The 22934-nt window shown below is 38.3% G+C and overlaps 2 protein-coding genes across 6 annotated transcripts in view; both read left to right on the top strand.

Annotated features, from left to right (window-relative positions):
* The window catches only part of LOC131060366 (pentatricopeptide repeat-containing protein At1g06710, mitochondrial), a 155968-nt gene that overhangs the window by 91758 nt on the left and 41276 nt on the right, over nt 1–22934 (top strand). For all 4 annotated transcript variants that reach the window (XM_057993551.2, XM_057993553.2, XM_057993552.2 and 1 more), the window contains exon 3: nt 7703–8031. The gene's annotated coding sequence lies outside the window, so the exon portion shown is untranslated. The remainder of the gene's footprint in view (nt 1–7702; nt 8032–22934) is intronic.
* LOC131060368 (uncharacterized) lies at nt 12379–15391 on the top strand. 2 transcript variants are annotated; one of them, XM_059219912.1, is made up of 5 exons: nt 12379–12438; nt 12679–14015; nt 14125–14460; nt 14594–14666; nt 14769–15391. In XM_059219912.1, the coding sequence occupies exons 2-5, from the start codon at nt 12681–12683 to the stop codon at nt 14975–14977; spliced, it is 1953 nt and encodes a 650-aa protein (XP_059075895.1). In that variant the 5' UTR covers nt 12379–12438; nt 12679–12680; the 3' UTR covers nt 14978–15391. The 2 variants fall into 2 exon arrangements, with proteins under 2 accessions (XP_059075895.1, XP_057849538.2); XM_057993555.2 differs by lacking the exon at nt 12379–12438 and having other exon boundaries at nt 12539–14015.

Raw genomic sequence — 22934 nt, 5'->3', positions numbered from 1 at the left:
ACTTGGATAGCCTGATGGGTGATCTTCGACATCCTTGTAACAAACTCTATGGCCACCGTGTGAGATCTATCCATCCAACTACATGTACGCTGGACCATATTCCTGAATCTTTCTGCTTCATTGATTGATTGAAGGGGCAATGCCTGCAATGGTGATCTAACTGGATCCTGACGTCCCAAAGGTTCATTGATGTGACTGAAATATGTCCTCCATGCACCGACCTCTTTCTCAAGCTTCCTATTCTTTTCTACTTCTTCTCTAAACTTGTCCTTCAATGCCTCAAATGTGTCGGTGGCATCATCTAAAGTCTGCTCTACTGTGGAAGGTCCTAACTCAATAGTCTGTATATGATAGTCTTCTGCTAGGATCTCACCTTCATATTTGTCTGCTACTGGTGTAGCTATCTGCAGTTTTCTAGATCCAGTCTCATCTCGAATCATCTTGGACATCTTTGTAGCCTTCTTCTTCTCTGTTGTCATATGTGAACGTCCAACAAGGCTCTCTAAATCAATTGCACTGTCCTCGTCCTCTATTACGATCACCTTAGTCAATCTTTCCTTCAACCAATCTGGGATATTTGATCTTGTCTCTTGAACTTGAATCTCTTTATGTACTATTTCTTCTTGTCTGGGAGGAGATGTTACTTCATTATCATTATCTAAATCATAGTCTTGGAGAGATCCATCGGATGAAGCATGCTGTGCCTGTTCTTCCTCCTGTTTGTCATTCTGTACCATCGATTCCATGGACTCTTCTACTCGAACTGTTCTATCCTCTGGCCTGGAAGAAGTACCTGGTGCTTGATCTTTGTTGGCACCTTGCTTTTTCTTGGAAGGCTCTTTCTTTTCTGATCTTTCCTTTCTCTTCGAACCTCTCGAATGGAGATTGCCCTCACTGGCACATCGAAGGTTACCTTCACCTGAATTCCTAGGATTAGGATTGCCTTCACTAACACTGGCTCCACCTTCGGCTGGCTTTTCTTCCAAAGTAAAAGACATGGCTATGCCCTGTTCTCTCAACTTCTGATGCTGAACGTCTACCCATCTATGAGTACAAGACAAGACTGGTGCCATCAAATCATTTAAATCCACGGCCTCGGGCTCATTCCAATTCAAACTTATTGTTTTGCTTTCTCTATCATATGAAGATTGGATGTGCCTGCCGTTGTCCTGAGCTTGGTCGGCTACTCTGTAAATCTTACATTTCCTGATGAAATCCAGAGGCAATCTAGAATGTATCTTACGTTTCACTTCAAGATCATCTAGGAGATTCATCATAAAATCTTCAATCTGGTACTCATGTCTAAATCTTCTACCGACCGTCTCCTCTAAATGTCCATGTGGATCAAAACTATTCCTCCAAGCAAAAGATGAAAAGGGATACAAGGCTAACTCCTTCTCTGCGTCATCCATGGCTAAGACATTAGGACATACCTCAACTGAATTACCCAAATAATAGGTACCTGAACTCCATTCTGATGCCTGTGTCTGAATGCCTTCACATATGCTGCCAACTGCCTTGTTACTTCAAGTAACACAATTCTGTCTGTCGGGTACCTCGGCAACATGTATGGAGGTAAAGGACATCCATACACTCTGATGTAAGTGAACTTGGGAAACTGAATGAACCAAGCACCGTACCTCTTGATGAATTCCTGGGCATCCTGAGATAATCTGTTGTGAATCCCTCCTTGCAACGTCCTTGTGATGTTCATCGTGAAAGTATCATTGATTAACTTGTAGTTCTTCCCTGGTGGATGATGCAAGTAGGTATAGGATTCACAAACTCTGACCTCGCCAGGTCCTCTTCCAATCACTCCTCTGTGAGGTAGTCCTGCGTACTCAACGCTCCTGATTAAGGCATAGATGACGTATGAACTCATGTGGAAGGACTTAGTAGCCCTGAGTCTTCTCAACTGTACGTCCAAGCAATGGCTAATTATCCTAGCCCAATGTATTGTACCCTTTCCTTGAACAATCACCTGGATGAAGTAAAACATCCATTTCTCAAAATAGAAGGCATGAGGTGCTCCTGTGACTCTGTTGAGCATGGTAATCAAATCTCTGTACTCCTCCTGGAAATCAATCCTGTGTGGTGTGTTCGGTACTTTGCTCAGACGGGGACGACTCTTAAGTAGCCAGTTCTTGTTGATTATGCTTAGGCAAGCATCTGGATCATCATCATACACTGATCTGGCTCCTTCAATGCTCTTGTATATCATGTCCCTGTGCTCTGGAAGATGGAAGGCTTCACTTATGGCTTCCTCTGAAAGGTACGCCAAAGTGTTTCCTTCGTTGGACACAATTGTCCTGGACTGCGGATTGTAATGACGGGCACACTCGATCATTAACTCGTGGCACTGAATGGCTGGAGGAAAACCGGCCGCCTTGATGATGCCACTCTCTATTATTCTCCGGGCGACAGGTGATGGCTTGCCGATGTAAGGGACCTCTCGGAACTTCTTCGTGCTAAAGTTCCCCAAGTTTGTATCTCCAATGTTGCTCCACTTGGACACGATCTTGGTCTCCACTTCTTCGGTCTTCTGATCTTCTTTCATGAGAGCCGAGCGACTGGTGGATGCTCCCGCCTTTGGGGTCGCCATACCTACACAACATTTCATTATAAGAACTAGATTTTGCAATAAATAACGTAAATAAGAGAGATAAATTTTAGGAAACCTCATGATAAGTCTCTAGAGTTATCATTTCCTAAAATACAACGATTGAGCTAAGGGAAATTCAAGAATCAAAATTTCAAAATTTGAAATATGACGAGGAATGAATAAAACAATAACAATAAAATCGCCATACCTCGATAGAGAGCTAACTCTAGAATGCAAAAACAAAATTCGCCTAGGCAAAATTTGAGGTATAAGATAGTCTTCAATATGATCTCCTCAAAATTGACTTTGCCACATCTGGAGAGAACGTGATCTTCAATTATTGCCTTTGACGTGGTCTCAAATGGATCTTCAAGTTCGCACAAATAAATCTTCAAGTCTTTAGCAAATTCGCCTTAGGCGTGATCTTCAAATTCGCACCACCTTTGGTTTGGAATCGCACCACCTTTGATAGCTAAGTGCGCCACCCTTGGATGAATGAAACTCGCACCACCTTTGAAGTGTCTACGCCACCTAGGATAATATTCGCACTATCTTCGAACACACTTAACACTTTCCTTCGTCTTCCTTAATTCGCATGTAGAGAGGTAAAATAATGATGTAGAAAATGATAATTCCACTCCCCTTTATATATCGCTCTCATCCTTCACCCCTTAGGCCGACTTGGTAAAATATAACAACTTCAAACGATTTTTAAATGATTTTTAAATTAAATAACAAGGCCGACCTCCATATATGAGCGCTCCAATTCGATTTTTTTATTAATTAAATAAGTAATTATTAATGCCTTGCGTTTTTTTTTAAATGAGAATTTCGATTTTAAATAAAGGCAAAAAATAATTAACAAGAGATAACGCCATATTAAATGCCAAATAAAAATGGATTTTCAAATTTTAAATCGATTTAGCATTTAAGGAAATTCGAATTGTTTAATTTGGCGCCAAAAATATGAAAATAAAGGGACATACCTCATCGCTCTGGTCCCTTGGAGAGGGACAGGAGCGATCCATAATCTTGGTCTTGATTCTTGCGTTTTCAACGTTCAACTCCTTCATTTCCACGTTCCAAATCGATCATCTGGTGGTCCTTCGAATTTGAATTTCTTTCTTGTGCGAACAAATGCATCTTATGACCATTATCGCCCTGGTCCCTTGGAGAGGGACAGGAGCGATCCTGAGTTTTTTGCTTGAAATTCTCCATTTTGGTACGATCCTTTCCTTGTATCATCTTCCAGATGCCATTTAAAACCTTGTGCGTCTTTGTCTTAACGTGATTTTCAAAGAATATCATGTGTTTGGCCTAACATCGCCCTTGTCCCTTGGAGAGGGACAGGAGCGATCTCCATGTCTTCACGTTCACCTTGTATCTTTGACCTTCAAACTTCCATTGTAAGACGAATAATATCATCGCTTGTCCATTCCACGCACGTCCTACTCGCTTTTGCAAGGTACCTTCGATGTCATAAGGATCATCGCCCTTGTCCCTTGGAGAGGGACAGGAGCGATCCATTATTTTTCCTTGATCTTGGCGGCTTTTAAACTTCGATCTCCTTTGCAACGTCTTCCCAACTATGTCCCTTACCTTGCTAACCTCGCTTCGCTTTGATCCTTGTAGGAACGTGAGTGTTTTTGATAGAATCGCCTTGGTCCTTGTCCAAAGGACAGGAGCGATATGGGGGTTTTACACTATTTGGCGATGTTTAGACGTTCAAACCTTTGCGAATTATCATCAAACGATGCCTTGGACCTTGTGCAATCTTAGGACGTCTTGACTTAGCTTGATCTTGAAGCAAAACAAGGAATCCAAAGCAAATCGCCCTGGTCCCTTGGAGAGGGACAGGAGCGATATAGTCTCCATGTTCAAAATGATGATCATTTCGTGTTCAAAACCCTTGTTTATCATCTTGTTATCATACCATGGACCCTCTAAGACGTTGTGAACCCTTGATCTTACGTAAATCTTGCATAAAATGGCCAATATATCCAACATCGCCCTGGTCCCTTCCTGAGGGACAGGAGCGAAGTTCATCATTGCGAGCTTGTTCTTGTTTATACCAACTTGCAATTATCTTCATTGCATGAAATGACGTCCTTTCGATCCTCTTGGTAGCTTAACACTTGCTTGTCTTTTGAAATTGATGCTTTAATGGAAATATCGCTCTGGTCCCTTGGAGAGGGACAGGAGCGATATGGGTCTTAGAGTGCACATTCCTTCCATGTGATGACCTTTACAACCTTGCGCTTGATGGAAATGCTCTAAAATGCCTTCGCCACCCTTCGTCTTGACTTGGATCGGCCTTGAACCTTGGAGGAACGACCTTGAACTTGCGTAGAGAGTATTATCATCATCATCGCCCTGGTCCCTTGGAGAGGGACAGGAGCGATCTTTCCCTTGTGGCCACTATCTCACTTTGCCAGGTTCCAAGTTTATATTCAACGGACTCGTCCTTCTTCACTCTATTCGTCCATGCCTTGACATCATTTGTAACTTTGCAAGAAAAGCAATTATATCAAGAATCGCTCTGGTCCCTTCCTGAGGGACAGGAGCGAACTAGGCATTTAACACTGTTAGGGACGTTCCAAAAATTTTCAATTTATATTCAATGTGTTCATCTCATGTTTTCCCTTGTTTTTGAACGTAAACTCGCCTTGAACTTCGTCTGGATTTTGCATAATGAAGGAAATCGCTCTGGTCCCTGGGAGAGGGACGAGAGCTACAAGGTACCTCGCCCTTGTCCCTTGGAGAGGGACAGGAGCGATATGGTCAATATAGGTCCTTTTCCTTCGTTTTTGCATATCCAATTATATTCATTTGGCAAAGTATCTTCCTTCGGACGTCCTCAAATCATTAAACTCTCGAAATTTTGCAAGGACAAGGCGAAATTTGAATTGTAGCTCCGGTCCTTCACTGAGGGACAGGAGCGATTTTCCTCTGGAGGCATTTCTGTGCTCATGAAAATCTTCAATTTATATTCAATGGAAAGATCTCGCCTTTCTCCATCACTTCAAACGTAAAATTTGTCTGGACTCTGCAAGAATGATGAGATATTTGAAATTGAGCTCCCGTCCTTCACTGAGGGACAGGAGCGATTTTGCTCCTACAGGCCAAAATAACAAGATTTTACACATTTTAACACTTCACGAGGCGAAAACAAATCAATTCCAATGCCCAGGATCAAAATTCAAAAAAAGGTCAAAATTTGGTCAAAATATTCAATCAGACAAAAATTCACATTGACGGTCAACACTTAGACAAATTTAAGCTCTGCATGAACATTCTAATTGAAAATTAGACAATTTTGGCGAAATCATTGCATTCAAAATTTGCATTCCGGAAAAGAAGCTCAAAAGCTCTCAAAAAACAACTGGATTTTGGCTTGAAAAGGCAAAATTTAAAACCCTAAGGCTTGGCCCTAAATCCAGACAACCAACCAACTAGCAAAATCCTAAAAACAAAAGCGAAAACGAGCGAAAAACAAGCAAAAAGAGGGGGTCCCCATTTGCGATGGGGCGATGTGTGAAATGGTCACAACAGGTCCCCATTTGCAATGGGGCGATGTGTGAATACCTCACAACACAACCTATCATGGGATTAAGAGATAGATATGTATCCAATTTTTGGATCCATGAATGAGAGTTGACCTTCCCCGATCCATCAAAGTTAGGGAGAGTCATCTTGCCTACTTTGTGATGTAAGTTTTTATTAGGTTGACCCCTCTCCTTTCTAGGGTTACTTCTTGTTCCAGCCTCACAATATTCCCTAAATGGAATATTTCTCCTAATTTCAAAGGTCAAGTCTTGAATAAGCTTCAGCAAGTTCATCTAAGTTATGGTTTGGTGTATTGATTTCTTCTTCTTCTCTTTTTGGCCCTTCTTTAGGTAAGAAGGATGGTCTAGTTATTCTTGGTGTTGACCATAGCGGAGCTCTATTGTCATTTTCAGAATGATTAGAAGTGGCATCCCTCCCATTAGCTTTGTTGGGTCTAAGAGTGCTAATTGTCTTGTTCATATTTTGAAGGGTTTGTAGGAGTAATTGAGTTGTCCTCTTGTTTTGCTCCATGAGAGCTTGAGTTGTTCTTTCGTTGTGCTCCATGAAAGCCCTCAATTCATTCCCAATTGTTCACCCATTGTATTGTTTTGAGTAGAGTTGCTGCCTGTGTCAAGTTTCCTTCTTTCTCTCTCTAGTGCCACTTGAGTCCTTTTATTATTTTTGTTTTCTTCTTGCTTGAGGATGGTGTGAAAATGTTTTATGGCAGGGGCATGTTATTATTCATCATGTCTGATTGTTAGTTACTATTGGCATTTCTTGTGGGAAATGTTGGATACTCAATTGCGCTAGTCTATAACATTCTGTTCTCAAACATATGGGCAAAGGGGAGTGATCATCTGAATAGTTGTCCATTTTTTTTGCATATGTACAATACACCCTCACATATGAAATGATGTATCATATATTTAGCATGCCTAATCAAAGTTTTGAGCAGTTCTACCAGGCACAGTCCATTTCAAACATATCACAGGTTCTAGCTAAACATATTCTTGACATCGCTACTTTGAATAGTAATATCATGTTAGGAACTAGGATTATTAAATTAATTTTTTATCCTGTAAGAAACCCATAAAAAGTGGCAAATCCTGATTACTTGATAACTTCAAATGGCTGCTAGTTGTGTTTAAACACGTGGGAGGCACTAAATGCATTATGGCTTTGCTAATTTATTTGATTTGTTTCCTATGCTAGGTCTTGCAGTGATATCATTTAAGAGAAAGAATATCAAATTGAGCATTGTGTATATCTATCCATTTTCTGATCAAAGGGGCCATAGAAATGATGCTTATTGCTAGCCCCAGAAGCTCCTTTAATGGATCATAATTATTCAAATATAGTTTGGGCATTCCCTATTTAAAGAGTCCTTTCCACATTTGAAATTTTTTCTCACTAGTTAATACTTTTCCTTAAGTCTTGGTTGCTATCTGAAACAACTTAAATTGATGAACTGAGTATTCAGGTTCTAATAATGTAGTCCTGGCTATATCTTTTTGCAAAAATACTTACAAGTTTTGGATCTTATCTTGTAAACAGGTCCCAAGTTGGCATGTGATGATGACAGTTCCTGAATGAATTAGGCTGGTCATGTATTGAGCATGAAAAAACCATTCCTGCCATCAGATACCAAACGGATCTAACATTTGACAAGGCTTCAGTATTATGAGGGACAACTTTTTTATCTGAGCTACTTGCCTATGCTCTTATCTCAAATTGATGCTCCAAGTGCCATATTTATTGAGTAGTACAGGTTCTGTTCCTGAACTGCTTCATATTCACATATTTGGTACAGCTATGAGGCTTGCATATGACAAATAATTGGGATCGGAAATCCAAACTATTCAGGAGTCCATTGAAATTGACTTGTAAGTATCCTTGGTTATTAATTCATTTATGTCCACTTTTGATCCTTTTTGTTCCCTTTTTTTCAATATTTAATGTATGAGCAGGGTTTCTTTCTCTCTTGGAAATTACATTTAGTCATTTAAACATATAAAATGAAACTGCTTTACAATCTTATTTAATTGTATCTATACCTAATTAAATTACAAATGACACACTTTCTCTAATTTGTAGTAGAAATATACAAACCACACGACTGCGCTATTTGAATTTCTCAAATGATAGCTTGATTAGAGGACTGAAGTGTTAGTGCAACTGGAAATATTGAACTGAAAGTAAAGAGATTTGCATCACAAGATAAGATTTTTATCCTGGAGAGCCCTGGGATGGGGAAAAACCAGTTGGTAGTAGCAGTTTCCTTTCTACTTGATTGTTATTGCTCAGAACAAACTAGCACTGAGATAAGAGGTTCAGTTTTTTGCTTTTTCGTTGTTGTTCCTACTGTCAAGTCTGCTACTTCACTTTTTCAGCTGGAATTCTTCTTCATCTAGTTGCCTCAAGTTTCAACGTTCAATTCTTCCTCCTCTTCTCCAATTTTCCCTTAGCATGTCTTCATATTGGTGTGTCAAGTTCCTAAATGTGCATTGAAAGGTCTCCTTGCTTAGAAATGAAGAGACAAAGTGGAACTGGGTGATTGCATCTACACCTAATTAAATTACAAATCACACAATTTCTCTAATATGTAGTAGAAATATGCAAACCACACAATTAAACTACCATGGTACTTAAATGTCTCAAATGACAGCATAATTAGAGGACTGAAATGTTATTGGAACTGAAAATACAGAACTAAAAGTAAATAAATTTGCACCAGAACACCATATATTTATCCTGAGAAATCAGGGTTGGGAAAAAAATCACAATTATTGCTCAGAACAGACAAGTACAAAGATAAGATACACAATTATTAATCACTCATCTTACTGTCAAGTCTGCAACTTCACTTTTTGGCTTGAATTCATCTTCTTCTAGTTGCCTCAACATTCAATTCTCTCTAGTTCTCTCTAATTTGTCCACAGGTTCCATTAGAGAGCAATTTTAAAATCACTGGTTTCCTTGAGGGACAGTTTTCAAACCGCCTATTTACCTGAGGGACATTTTGGAAACCATGGATCTGATGATGTGGGGTGGGAAACCACTGGTCTGATGAAAGGAGTGATCTCATCCCAACTTTAAGTGTGAGAAGATGAATCACTCAGTTTGACAACATTAGTATCTAGTGTCATGTCCTCTTTTTAGAAATAAATAGTTGGGAGATTTGTAGTCAATTTCTTTATTTCTTGTAGGCTAAGGATAAAGTTAGGGAAATATTTAAATAATAATGTTTTAAGTTAATAACTTAATCCTAGTAATATTATTTTAAAACATTGTCAAATGACAATTTAAAAATATTATTAGTTAAATAAAGTGGGCCATCTAAATGTGAGATAAAAAGGCCTTATGTAATATTTTATTAAATATTTTAAGTGGGCAGTTTTGGAGGGAAACTTTTAGAGGGAAAAATAAAAGATGCCAAAATGAAGTCTATAAAAGAGAAGCAATCACTCAAAGGAGATCATCCAATCTAAGAAATCACTTGATAGCTTGAACACTTATGTGCATCTATTTCTCCCAAACAAAAACCCTCAGAGTGCAGAAATTTGGAAGATGAAAAACCTCTTGGTTTCTAGGAAAGAGTAGAGGACAAAAACGTTTTGTTCTTTGAGGCGACATCTAGGAATTGCAGTTGTGCAGAGAAAATTGCAGCTAATTTTCAGTTTCTAGTATGCTACAGTATTGCCACTATAGTACTACAGTACTATTCTAATAATGCTGTTACAGTATCTTGTCATTGTGATAAGTTTTAATAACAGAAGTTGTATCAACAATTGTAATATTTGTAACAATAGTTTGGAGTACGATTTTGGTGTTGATTCCGGTTGTAAGATTTAATATTTTTGTGGTGTTCCTTGTGTCTGTTGTGCCTTTTAAGCAGTCCCTTGTCATAGCATATTTTGTGAGTTTGGCTTCTACTACTTATCTTGGGGAGTTTGAATAATATATGCCAAGAGTTCTTTGTTGTATTATCACCGTTTATTTTGTAAGTGTCCAGCCTGCTGCAATAATAATACATTTTATATGCAAAGGGTTTCAATGATAAATATTGTTCTTTAATAACTTTTATTTAGTCTTTCACAATTTTTCAACTATTGCATAGTTAAGAATCATGAAAAATTGCAGAGTTTATAAAAGTATTGAAAATGGATATTATAGTGGTATTAGAGCTTTGATCTTGCTAGCTTGTAGAATTAAAAACTAACATTTTTAATGCAATTTAGTGAAACTGATATTAGAGTCTATCAAAGAGAAAGAAAGAAGTTGCAAATTCAGGGTTGTTAATGCATGATAGCCTCGGTAAGATAAATGATTGAATGAGAGATAAATGAAGTCTCTCATTCAAACATTTATTATCGTGAGGGGGCATGATCAAGTGATGTCTTGATCGGCCATGTCCAAAAGACATGGCCGGTCAAGGCATCGCTTGACCGTACCCAGCCCACTACATATACCCTAAGTCACCAAGTTCGGCCGAATTTGAACCTTGAAGTTCGAAATTCGGCGAACTTGAAAAACTATGCAAAAAATCGATTAAATTCGAAAAAAAATTTAAGGTTTGCGATAAAGTGTTTTTAATTTTTTTTGGCTTGCGTTTTAGGGTTTCCTTGCGGATTTTATAAATAGGGCGGCCGCAAGAGTTGTAGTCACGCCCACGCGAGTTGCCAACGGAGCCCAGTCTGCCCGGCCGCAGGAGTTGCTCGGCTGCCACTAGTCCGCGACGCCACCACCAGTGCGCGATGCCACCAGCTCGCGTCGCCACCAGTCCGCGACGCCACCTGCAGTCCGCGACCTGCACAGGTAGGCCGCCATTTTTTTAGGTTTATTATTTCTTTTTTTTATTTATAATGTTTATAATGTTTAAAAATTTATGATTTTATATTAATAGTTTGTAATATTATATTATATATTTTTATATTTTTTTAATTTTTTTTAGGTTTAATATTTTTATAAACAATTTAATAATGTTTATTATAAATTTTATTATTATTTATTTGATAATGTTGTTTATTTAATATTTTTTTAGGTTTATTATTTATTTATAATGTTTATAATGTTGTTTATTTAATGTTTATAAATTTATAATGTTGTTTATTTAATATTTTTTTAGGTTTATTATTTAATAATGTTGTTTATTTAATATTTTTTTAGGTTAATTAATAGTTTATACTTTATAATGTTTATTTATAAATTTATAATGTTTATTTTTTATAATGTTGTTTAATATTATTATTATATAATTTATAATTTTATATTAATGGTTTTTTATTATATTGTTTAATATTATATATTTTTATCATATATTTTTAAGAGGTCATTTGTGAAATTGTTAAAACTTAAAAGTATTTCTATTTTGAAAGGTTGAAATAAATGTAGTGTGCTTTTTAATTTTTCTTTCCAAACATGCAGATTTTCATTTAATGGCTCCTCCCAAATCAACTTCTGAGGCATGGAAGCATGTGACCCGAAATGGAACTCACATCAAATGTAACATATGTCAGGCATTGGAACTTTAACAAGGCTTAGGGACCACTTCCTTGCTAATACAGGGGGTCCAGGTGGAGGTGTTCAAGCATGCATAGGTGCGACTCCAGAACTTAAAGCTATTCTAGAGAAAGAGTTGGCTGCTTCAACGGTAGGCAAAATGAAGAAGGCACAAAAGAAACAGAGAATTGAAGGAGATATATCTAGATTCACATTTGTCATGTCTTCCTCTTCTGTGCAATCCGAAGCGGTGAGTGTACCAAAACAGAGTGGAACACTGAACAACTTTTGGAAACCAGTAGAGAAACAACAGGTGGATGATGCAGTTGCTGATTTGTTTTACACAAGTGCTATTCCATTCAATGTTGCGAGAAATCCTCATTTCCGTAATGCAGTTTAGAAAATTGCAGAGTTTTTTCAAAGGGTACACACCCCCAAGTTCAGAGGCTATCAAGACCATAGTTTTAAAACTCTCCGACTTGCCTCGGACTCGCCACGGACTCGCGAGTCCTTTGGCGCCGCGAGTCGACTCGCCTAGGACTCGCGTGGCGAGTCCTAGCGAGTCCCTGCGAAAGACTCGCGAGTCTTTCGCAAAGACTCGCGCGAGTCTTTTGCTCGGACTCGCGAGTCTTTCGCAGGGACTTGCGGGCCCAGAAAAACGCACCCGTGAGGGTTAAAACCGCGTTTTTATTTTATTTTTTGACTTCATTTTGGTTTTTTTTTGGCTGGAGCAGGTTAGAAGGGTTTGGAGGAGTAGAGGGAAGAAGGAAAAATCAGCAAGAGAGATCTAGGTAAGGATTTTTCTCTTTTTTTTTTTTTTTCATTTGAATCATTTCATTGTTTTGAAACTGAAAAAAATCTTGAAAAACAAGGGGATATGTTGCCAAATTTTTTTCTATTTTCTTTCCTAAGTTATTTCCTCTTTTTTTTTTCTTGTTTTTGAATGCTATTTTTCCCAAATGATTCATTGTCATTTTTTTTGTTGATTTTCCATAAAACCCTGCTGATTTTTTTTTTTCATGTTAAATCAGCAATGGCAAGTTCAACTCCAAGGGCAACCCCAAGGTCAGGAAGACAAAGAGATAAAGCTTGGAAATATGGGATTGCAGGAAGCAAAAAGGGGGAGGTCACTTGCACCGAATGCACAAGATGGATGACTGGTGGAATCAATAGATTAAAATACCACCTTGCACAAATACCTGGATATGGTGTGGAGGCATGCCCCAAATCAACTCCTGAAATTATTAGAGAGATGAAGGCCATTCTTGCTGAGAATGATATGCATAAGGAAGAAAGGCAAAAAACAAGAGAAGCCATAGCAGCTGCAATGAATCCCACATTGTCCACTTCGGGTCCCATTGGTCACAGTCGGGGTCGTCAGTCACTTTCATCTTTTGGTGACAATGAGGGTGAGGCTAGTGGCACTCCTGTTAGATCAGACCCTAATTTTTTTGTACCACGCAATGTTCCAGGTGCACAACCTTCACTTGAAGGTACAGGATGGAATAGAGAGAAGCATGAACAAGCACGGATAGCAGCTTCAAACTTTTGGTTTTACAATAATCTATCTTTCAATGCAGCAAACAATGTGTATTGGGAAAGTTTTGTTAATGCATGTACAGTGGCGGGTAAGGGGTTTAAGGCCCCAACAGGTCATGACTTCAGTGGGCCATTGCTAGAGAAAGCTGTGAAAAATACAGAAGGTGTGGTTGATGATCAGAAAAGGTATTGGAAGAGAAAAGGATGCAGCATTTTATCTGATGGATGGACAGATGGATGGAATAGGACTCTTCTCAACTTCTTGGTGGCTTCAAATGGTGCAATGTTATTCATAAAGTCTGTTGATGCCTCAAATGAAATAAAAAATGCAGAGACTTTGTGTAATCTGTTGGATGGTGTGGTTTGGGAAGTTGGAGTTGAGAATGTTGTCCAAATTATCACGGACAACGCAGCTGCATATGTATCTGCAGGTAGAATGCTTATGCAGAGGCATCCTTCGATTACATGGAGTCCTTGTGCTGCACATTGCTTGGACTTGGTGCTAGAGGACATTGGGAAGATTGGATGGGTGAAGAAGGTGGTTGAAGATGCAAAAAGTGTCACCAAATTCATCTACAACCATACTTGGGTGCTTGCTTTGATGAGAAAACACACAAATGGCAAGGACCTTGTGCGACCTGGAGTGACACGATTTGCTAGCCACTTCATCACTTTGCAGAGCATTCTTAGTGCCATTCCTCATCTTAAGCAGATGTTTGTGTCAGATGCTTGGTTGGGGTCTGCATACTCCAAAAGACCTGAAGCAGAGAAGATTGTGACCATTGTTTTTGATGAAGGGTTCAATAAAAGTGGAGAGGAGTTGACTGCGGTAAGTAACAAACACAAAAGTAAAGTTTATACAATCTTGTCTATTTGCTGATTTTATTTTTTAGGGGTTGATTTTGTACTAATTTAAAATTTGTTTTAATTTTTTTTAGGTGACAGAACCTTTGGTGAGGGTTCTTCGTATGGTGGATGGAGAGGGCATGCCAATGGGTTTCATTTATGAGGCCATGGATAGGGCCAAAGAGGCCATTTCACATGACTATCGTGGAAATGCAAGAAAATGTGAAATCTTTTGGTGCATCATTGATCATAGGTGGACAAACCAACTCCACCAACCGATACATGCCTTCGCCTACTTTTTGAACCCGAAATTCTACTTCTCTGATTCATTTAGGGCTGATGAGGAGGTCATGGCAGGTGTTATTACATGCATTGATAAGATGACACCTGATCTTGAGTTGAGAGACAAGGTTCTTGATGAGTTGGAGGTGAGATTTGACATTTGCAATTGCTCTATCTTTATTTATGAATTCGGAAATGTTCATTATTGAATTTGAGTTTGACACTTTGACTATCTAGTATCTATTTCTGAATTTGGAAATGTTGATTCCATTGTTCAAGATCTACAAAAGTGCAGAGGGGAGACTCTTCTCATCACAACTAGCAATTGATAGGAGAGGAAAACAACAACCAGGTAAAACATTTAGTAACTTAGTTCAATAGTGCAAGAAAAAACCTACAAACTTGATTGTTACATTTTTTTCTCAATTCTAATATTTCTAAATGTTTTTTGTAGATTTATGGTGGGAGAATTATGGTGCCGGCACGCCTAATCTTCAAAAGATAGCTATCCGTGTTTTGTCTCAGCCATGCAGTGCTTCTGGGTGTGAACGAAATTGGAGTGTCTTTGAAAGCATTCACACAAAGAAGAGAAATAGATTGTCACAAAAGCGGCTCAATGATCTAGTATTTGTTCGGTACAACCTTCGCCTTCGAGTTAGATAGGTGGAGGGTGTTTCACATGAGGCCATTGACTTGGATGAAATTGATCCATATGGTGATTGGACCATGAATGAACAAAATGATGGTGATGATGTCCTCCTTACCGAAGAAGAAATTGCAGAAATAGAGAGAGGAGCAGCACAAGATGCAGAAGGAGCAAGATTGGATGAAGATGAGGACGAAGATGAGGATGATGATGAGGACTATGACTTTGAAGAAGAATCATCTCACCATTTAGATACCACAACACCCACTGCTACTACTTCTAGCTCAAGGCCTGAAAAATTGAGCTATATTAGGAAAAATACAAAGAGGAAGATGTAGTCTTCTCTTTGGTTTGTTCATTCACATTGCTGTTTTTCACATTTGCAGTTGGACTTGGACATATCATTATATGTAATTTTGTGAACATTTATATACTTATGTTGCCATTATAGTATTATACATTTTAGAGTTGAAAGTTGAAACTTGAATATGCTGCCATGAATGATGAAATTTCAAATATTGCGTGTTTGTACTTTGTAGATCATATGACATGTGTAATGTTTCAATTATGGCACTTATGTTCTCTAAATGCATTAATTTCTTTATGTTTTTTTGTAAAACTACGGTTTTTTTTTTTGCCGAGTCTTTCGCGAGTCTTTCACGAGTCCGAGTCTGAGTCCAAAATTTTGGTTTGCCGAGTCCGAGGCGAGTCCGAGATTTTCAACTATGATCAAGACAACTCTTTTGCAGAGGTCAAAAGATAGAGTGACTGAAAAATTAGCTGATGTCAAAGCCACTTGGAAGGAAACAGGTTGCACTATATTGAGTGATGGATGGTCAGATATGTGTCAAAGGCCATTGATTAATGTTTTGGTGTCTTGTCCTAAAGGTGTTGTGTTTTTGAAAGTCATTGACACCATGAACCACAAGAAAACTTCAGAGTATATTTTTCAAATATTAGAGGAAGCCATTCTTGAAGTAGGGGTGGAAAATGTGGTTCAAGTGGTAACTGATAGTGCAGCAAATTGTGTGGGAGTTGGGAGGTTGATTGTAAGGAAGTACGCACAGATATATTGGAGCCCATGTGCAGCCCATTGTCTCGATTTGTTGCTTCATGACTTGGCTAAATTCCCATGGGTAAATGAAGCTATTCATAGAGGGAGAGCAATTGCAAATTTCATACGGAATCATCGTCTCACATTGAGTATTTATAGGCAGCATGCATCAAAGGAATTGTTGAGGCCTTGTGAAACAAGATTTGCTTCATATTATATCACTTTGAAAAGAGTGGTTGAAGAAAAAGCAGCTTTGAGGTCTGTTATTTGTTCCAATCAGTGGGAAAGTTCAGTGCTTTCTAAAGGTCCCAAGGGGAAGAACATAGAGCAAATCATCCTAAACAGCAATTTCTGGGAAAGTGCAGCAAAAGTTTTGCTTGTATGTGAACCAATTGTTGATGTGCTTCGTATGGTTGATGGTGACACTCCTTGCCTTGGCATGCTTTATGAAAGCATGGACCGGTGTAAGGAATCTATTCAAAAAGCACTAAATAATGAAGAAGCAGAATATATGCAGATATGGGAGACAGTTGATTGCAGATGGAAAATGATGCACACACCTTTACATGCAGCAGCTTGCTTTTTGGAGCCTAAGTTGTTTTCTATTGATAGAAGGGGTGATAATGAAATCATGGCAGGGCTTTACCAAGCCATTAGCAGGTATGTACCAAATCTAGAAATTGCAGCACTAATCAGAGATCAAAGTTGGCAATACAAGAGAGGAGAAGGGATGGTTGGAGGGGCAGAAGCCAAATATGACTCGCCACGTATGCTTGGATGTAGATGGTGGATCTCTTATGGATCATCAGCTCCTGAACTGCAAGAGTTTGCTATTCGAATTTTGAGTCAGGGAGCAAGTTCATCAGCTTGTGAGAGGAACTGGAGTTGCTTTGACCACATCCATTCCAAAAAGAGGAACAAATTGCTGACTGGAAAGTTGGGAGATCTTGTCTATGTTCGCAGCAATTTGAAATTGCTGATGAACAAATCAGCAAAGAACACTTCTTTAGAACAAACTCTTGAAGGCATAGCAATGCCAAATGCAGATGAGCCTGACTTTGCAGATGATGAATTGAGTAGTGATACAGATGATGATGATTTGGCATCCCAGCCAAGTGCTCTTGATGACTTAGAGTTATTTTAAAGTTCTAAAGTTTTTGATTGTTATTGTACCTTTTTGACAAAAGAACATCTTTGCAATAGTGAAAGCATATGTTTCCTACGGTTTATATTTTATAAATGTGTCATCTTTTTGTAATGATTTCAAATCTATTTATCAATGTTAAACTATTTATGCAAATTTATAGATATATTACATATATTTATTAAAAAATTTTAAAAATTACATATGGCGAATTTAATTCGAATTGTATACATTTCGAATTTTTTCCGCATCGAACTCATTCGAATTTCAAAGCTGTCGAACTTCGAATTCGAATTCGAACCTGGTGACTTAGCATATACCAAATGAAATTTGTGTGAATGGACATTGAAATAAAAAAATGCTCCTCCTCTCCTACAACATAAAAGAAGACAATCAGATTTATACAACAATATACTCAAGACTGTGGATAGAATCGCTGACTGAGGCAATCCACGTAAAAGCTTGTGGATAGAATCACTGACAGAGGCAATCCACACAAGAGATCATGGATAGAATCGCCGACTGAGGCAATCCACGTAAGAGCTCATGGATAGAGGTTGACTGAGGCAATCCACGTAAGAGCTTGTGGATAGAATCGTCGACTGAGGCAATCCACACAAGGGCTCATGGATAGAATCGCCGACTGAGGCAATCCACGTAAGAGCTCATGGATAGAATCTCTGACTGAGGCAATCCACGTGAGAGCTCATGGATAGAATCGCTGACTGAGGCAATCCACACAAGAGCTCGTGGATAGAATCGCCGACTGAGGCAATCCACACAAGAGCTTATGGATAGAATCGCCGACAGAGGCAATGCACTCAAGAGTTTGTGAATAGAATTGCCGACAGAGGCAATTCACATCTTGAAACTATGGTCCCAAGATAAGCATCATACGATTTATGAATATTGCTCCCAATACCTTTTACATTTATCTTACCTAGCTAAGAGGGAGTGTTAATGCATGATAGCCTCAGTAAGATAAATGATTGAATGAGAGATAATGAAGTCTCTCATTCAAACATTTATTATCGTGAGGGGGCACGATCAAGTGATGTCTTGATCGGCCATGTCCAAAAGACATGGCCGGTCAAGGCATCGCTTGACCGTACCCAACTCACTACATATACCAAATGAAATGTGTGAGAATGGACATTGAAATAAAAAAATGCTCCTCCTCTCCTGCAACATAAAAGAAGACAATCAGATTTATACAACAATTCAGTGATAGATAATACATAGAAGAAGATAAATTTTAATTCTGATCCACATTTAATTCTGATCCACAAAATTAACGGACAATATAAAAATAGAAGTAGAAACAGAGAGAAGAAGTAAGTGGGTTCAAATAAATGAAGTGAAGGCAAAAATCCAATATAATGTTGCTGTTATGTGACAAACCTTATGGCACAACTTTTGTAGACAATGTATAATTTAAGTATCCCAAGAATATATCAAACTCATATAGTTGAAAGGAGTGGCTTTGCAAACAATAGAATTGTGATTTGTTCTTTTATCCTTGGACATTTGTTTCACAACTTGGTGACTGGAAGGAGTTTCTACTTCTCTTGTTTGTTCTTGACTTTCCACTTGTGGTTGCTCTTCTCTCTGAACATCAGTTGCTTTATCAATGGTAGGGGTCTCTACTTTTATATGTGGCAAGAAGGCTTCAATTTTGATCTCCAGTCTTTCTTCAACACTAGGTTTATGGGGTTATAGTGGGACGGCCTCAATAAGCAGATTTGTGGCTTTTGTTTCCATTTCAAGGGGAACCTTATATTCTCGACTTATCTATTCAATCCTTTTAATAAAGGATTCTTCTTCTTCTTCCTCTTCTGCTGCAGATGTGAAGTATATGGTTTGCAATCCAAATAATGATCCAGCACTTGCCCCTGCCTCATACTCATCATCAGTCAAATCAACTAGATAGAGGGAATGGTGAAATTACAGGTTCCTTTGTTTTATCTTACTTCATTCTGACCAAAGAGAATGGAATTGTATCAATAGCAGACTCTTGTCTTGTGGTGTTCTCAGGGATAACCAACTCTGCTTCCTTATTAACCTCTGAAATCACTGTAGGGGGAGCAGGAATTTTAGGTGGTGGCGTGCTAAACCAAGTGATTGGAGATGATTTCACCATGCGGATGCTTTTGTTTCCATTTCAAGGGGAACCTTTGTAGAGTTATTTCAATTTTAATTAAAGAAAAAGTTATGAACTATGAATGCTATATATGGATATGAGGAATTATGTCAATGTCTAATAATTCTGATTTTTTATCTGCAGGTCTGAAGGAGAGAGATCATTTAATATTTTCTATGTCTTCTCCAAATGAATTCAATTGGCATATATATTATTTAGGCAACCGGTCAATTGGTGTATTGACCGGTCATGCCTTTTAGGCATGACCGATCAATGCACCCATTGATCGGTGCCTTTACAATTATACCATTAACACAATGCTGATTATCGGTTCAAAAACCCCCGATAGCATATTGTAATATCATAATATAATGACTGATCAATTTAATGAATCGGTTCATATAAACATCGATGATTCAAAGTGCACGATGAATATAATCCAACCGGTGCATTTGTTAACCAATGTTAATGCCAAATGAAGCGGTCTATTCATTAAACCCGATAACAAATATGCTCGATATAATTAAGCCCGATAACAGATGTGAATTGGTGCCAATGTTTATGCATCCGATAGCAAGTATGTATCGGCGAATTTAACCCAATAACTTATAGCATTTAATATGCTATTGGGTTAATACCCTGATAGCATATTAATGCCAATTAACAATTGACATTAATATGCTATCGGGTTGTTAGCCGGATAGCATAATGATAAGCAACGTTTGTACAATCCGATAATCATATGCAATATAAATCAGACATGAAGCATGTAGATAAATAACAGAACAAGGAAGGTTAGGAAGATCTTATCTTGCATAAGCTACCATGCATTAACACTCCCTCTTAGCTTTGGAAGATAAGGCAACCTGCATCACATTTCCTTTTCATAACTAAGATAATGTCAGTCAGCAAAAATCATTTATACATGAGAAGTACCATCAAGGCATATGATACAAAATAGAAGAACATCACTTGAGCATGTGACATAAAGTATTATTTTAACATGTGATAAAAGTAAGAGAGCCATCACCTGACCATGTGAGAAATCACCAAAACATGTGATCTGTAAGATTCATCAAGATATCACCTAACACATGATATCAGTATTGCCTAACACGCAATACTTAAGGATAAGTCTATGAGAAAGGTTAGTTTCTCATCATATCCAAGTTGTGATAAGTGCAATAACATTTATAAATGTTTATCACAACATAGTCATGGCACATCCATGACTTACCAGAGATCCAACATGATCAATGGTTGAGATGTCACCTACACGTGATATCAGTATTGCCTAACACGCAATACAAGGATAACCATATGAGAAGTGCTTAAGTTCTCATCATATCCAAGTTGTGATAATGCAATAACATTTGTACAAATGTTGTATCACAACATAGTCATGGCACATCCATGACTTACCAGTGATCCAACATGATTACTGGTTTGACTATCATAAGATCGTCACCTCATGATGTCTACATACAAGTTTTCAGTATCTGAGAGATCGTCACCTCTTAGATATGAACACAGGTGGCAAGAAGCCAAGAGATAGTCCAAAAAGAAGTTTACACCTTAAACATCTTAAATATATGTAAGTATAGATTACAAAGTAGATTACCTTTCTATCATACCTAAACCCTTTCTGAAGTGATCAACCTTCACTCTGAAAAGTGGTTTGGTTAGAATATCTGCAGTCTGATCTCCTGTACACACATATTCTAACTTTATCACATTCCTGTCAACCATATCTCGTACATAGTGATATGGAATCTCAATATGTTTGGACCTGTCATGAAATACTGGATTTACAAAGAGTTTTATACAGCTTTGATTATCACACTGAATGACTGTAGGTTTCATAGGTTCTCCAAATAATCCCACAAGCAATTTCCTTAGCCATACTGCTTCTCGGGCAGCCATTGAAGCTGCAATATATTCAGCCTCTGTGGAACTCTGAGCTACTGAAGATTGTTTTCTGCTGATCCAGGATATCATGGCTGACCCTAAACTGAAGTAGCACCCTGAAGTGCTCTTTCTGTCAGTCACATTGCCAGCCCAATCTGAATCTGTAAATCCATGTAGATCTATGTCAACCTTTTCATATTTAAGACCAAGCTTTAGGGTACCTTGTAGATATCTCATTATATGCTTTACTGCAACCAGGTGTATCTCCTTAGGTTCACACATGAACTGACTTAAGGCATTAACAGCATAGCAGATATCTAGCCTTGTATTTACTAGATGCATCAGGGACCCAATCATCTGCCTGTATTGAGTGGGGTCAGTAGGTCTTGATTCTGCTGCTGCTTCTTTAAGTTCATGGAAGTTGGTTTCCATAGGAGAGGTCATGGGTCTGCAGTTTAGCATTCCAAATCTTGTCAATATGTCCAAGGTGTACTTCCCTTGGTTCAGTACAATATTATCAGAATTCTGCCATACTTCCAATCCTAGGAAGTAATGAAGAAGCCCCAAGTCTTTCATATCAAATTCTGTGGATAGATCTTTCTTGCATTGATCTATTAGGTGATCATCTCCTGTAATTAATAAGTCATCAACATATAAAATTAATATTAACATATCACCTTTATTTCTTTTGAGGTAGAGATTAGGATCTGCATCATTCTTAGAGAAACCCAGCTTTGAGAGATAGGCGTCAATTCTTTCATACCAAACTCTGGGAGCCTGTTTGAGCCCATAAAGAGCTTTCTTGAGTCTACACACATGAGACTTTGTATCATGAATTTCAAACCCTTCAGGTTGCTCTAAGTAGACTTCTTCCACGATCTCGCCATTTAGGAATGTTGTCTTAACATCCATCTGATGTACCTTCCACCCCTTTGCTGCTGCAATGGCTAGGACAACTCTTACTGATGTGTACCTGGCAACAGGTGCAAATGTTTCTTCGTAATCTATTCCTTCCTTCTGTGAGAACCCTCTAGCTACAAATCTAGCCTTGTGTTTTTCAATACTGCCATCTGCAGCATGCTTGATTTTAAACAACCATTTAGAAGACACGACAGACTTCTTGGTTGGCCTAGGAACAATCTCCCAAACATCATTCTTCATAATGGACTGATATTCTTCAGTCATGGCATCTATCCATACTTGATGTTTGAGTGCATTTGAAACATTGTTAGGTTCAGCTTTAGAGAGATCATTCATAAGTGCAACATAGTTGATGAATTTATTAGGCCTCTTGTTTTCCCTGAAGGTTCCTAAAGGAGCAGCGAACTTCTGAGCTTCTGCTATAGTTTTGGTGGCCCATAGTGGTCTTTTCTTGCGATTATCTATAGGTGGGTCTTGTGTTTCACTTATAGTTTCCTCAAGATACTCCCTCTGAAGCTCAGGAGTAGGTTCTTCTTCTAGGTTAGGAGTAGGATTATGAATTTCAGGTTCTATTGTATTTTGGGCCCTTTTGAAGGCTAAATCTTCTTCGAAGATTACATCCTTACCGAGTTCAATATTTCTCTGCCCTTGTACATAGATTCTATAGGCTTTAGAAGTTTCACTGTATCCTACAAGTATTCCCCTTTTTCCAGAGGGTTCTAGTTTTAGTCTTTTCTCTTTAGATACATGAATATAGACCGGACACCCAAATATCCTAAGATGGCTGATATCTGGTTTTGTCTTGGT

This window comes from Cryptomeria japonica, chromosome 4 (assembly GCF_030272615.1).
Source record: "Cryptomeria japonica chromosome 4, Sugi_1.0, whole genome shotgun sequence".
Lineage (NCBI taxonomy): Eukaryota > Viridiplantae > Streptophyta > Pinopsida > Cupressales > Cupressaceae > Cryptomeria > Cryptomeria japonica.
Note: the sequence above shows the minus strand (reverse complement) of the source record. Positions and strands in the feature narration are given on the sequence as shown.

Excerpts from the sequence above, each read along its gene's own strand:
- LOC131060368 (XM_057993555.2), top strand. The coding sequence starts at position 12,591 with ATGCTATTTTTCCCAAATGATTCATTGTCATTTTTTTTGTTGATTTTC. Across the intron at positions 14,016-14,124 it reads GTGGAGAGGAGTTGACTGCG|GTGACAGAACCTTTGGTGAG; the intron begins GTAAGTAACAAA and ends AATTTTTTTTAG. Across the intron at positions 14,461-14,593 it reads AGGTTCTTGATGAGTTGGAG|ATCTACAAAAGTGCAGAGGG; the intron begins GTGAGATTTGAC and ends CCATTGTTCAAG.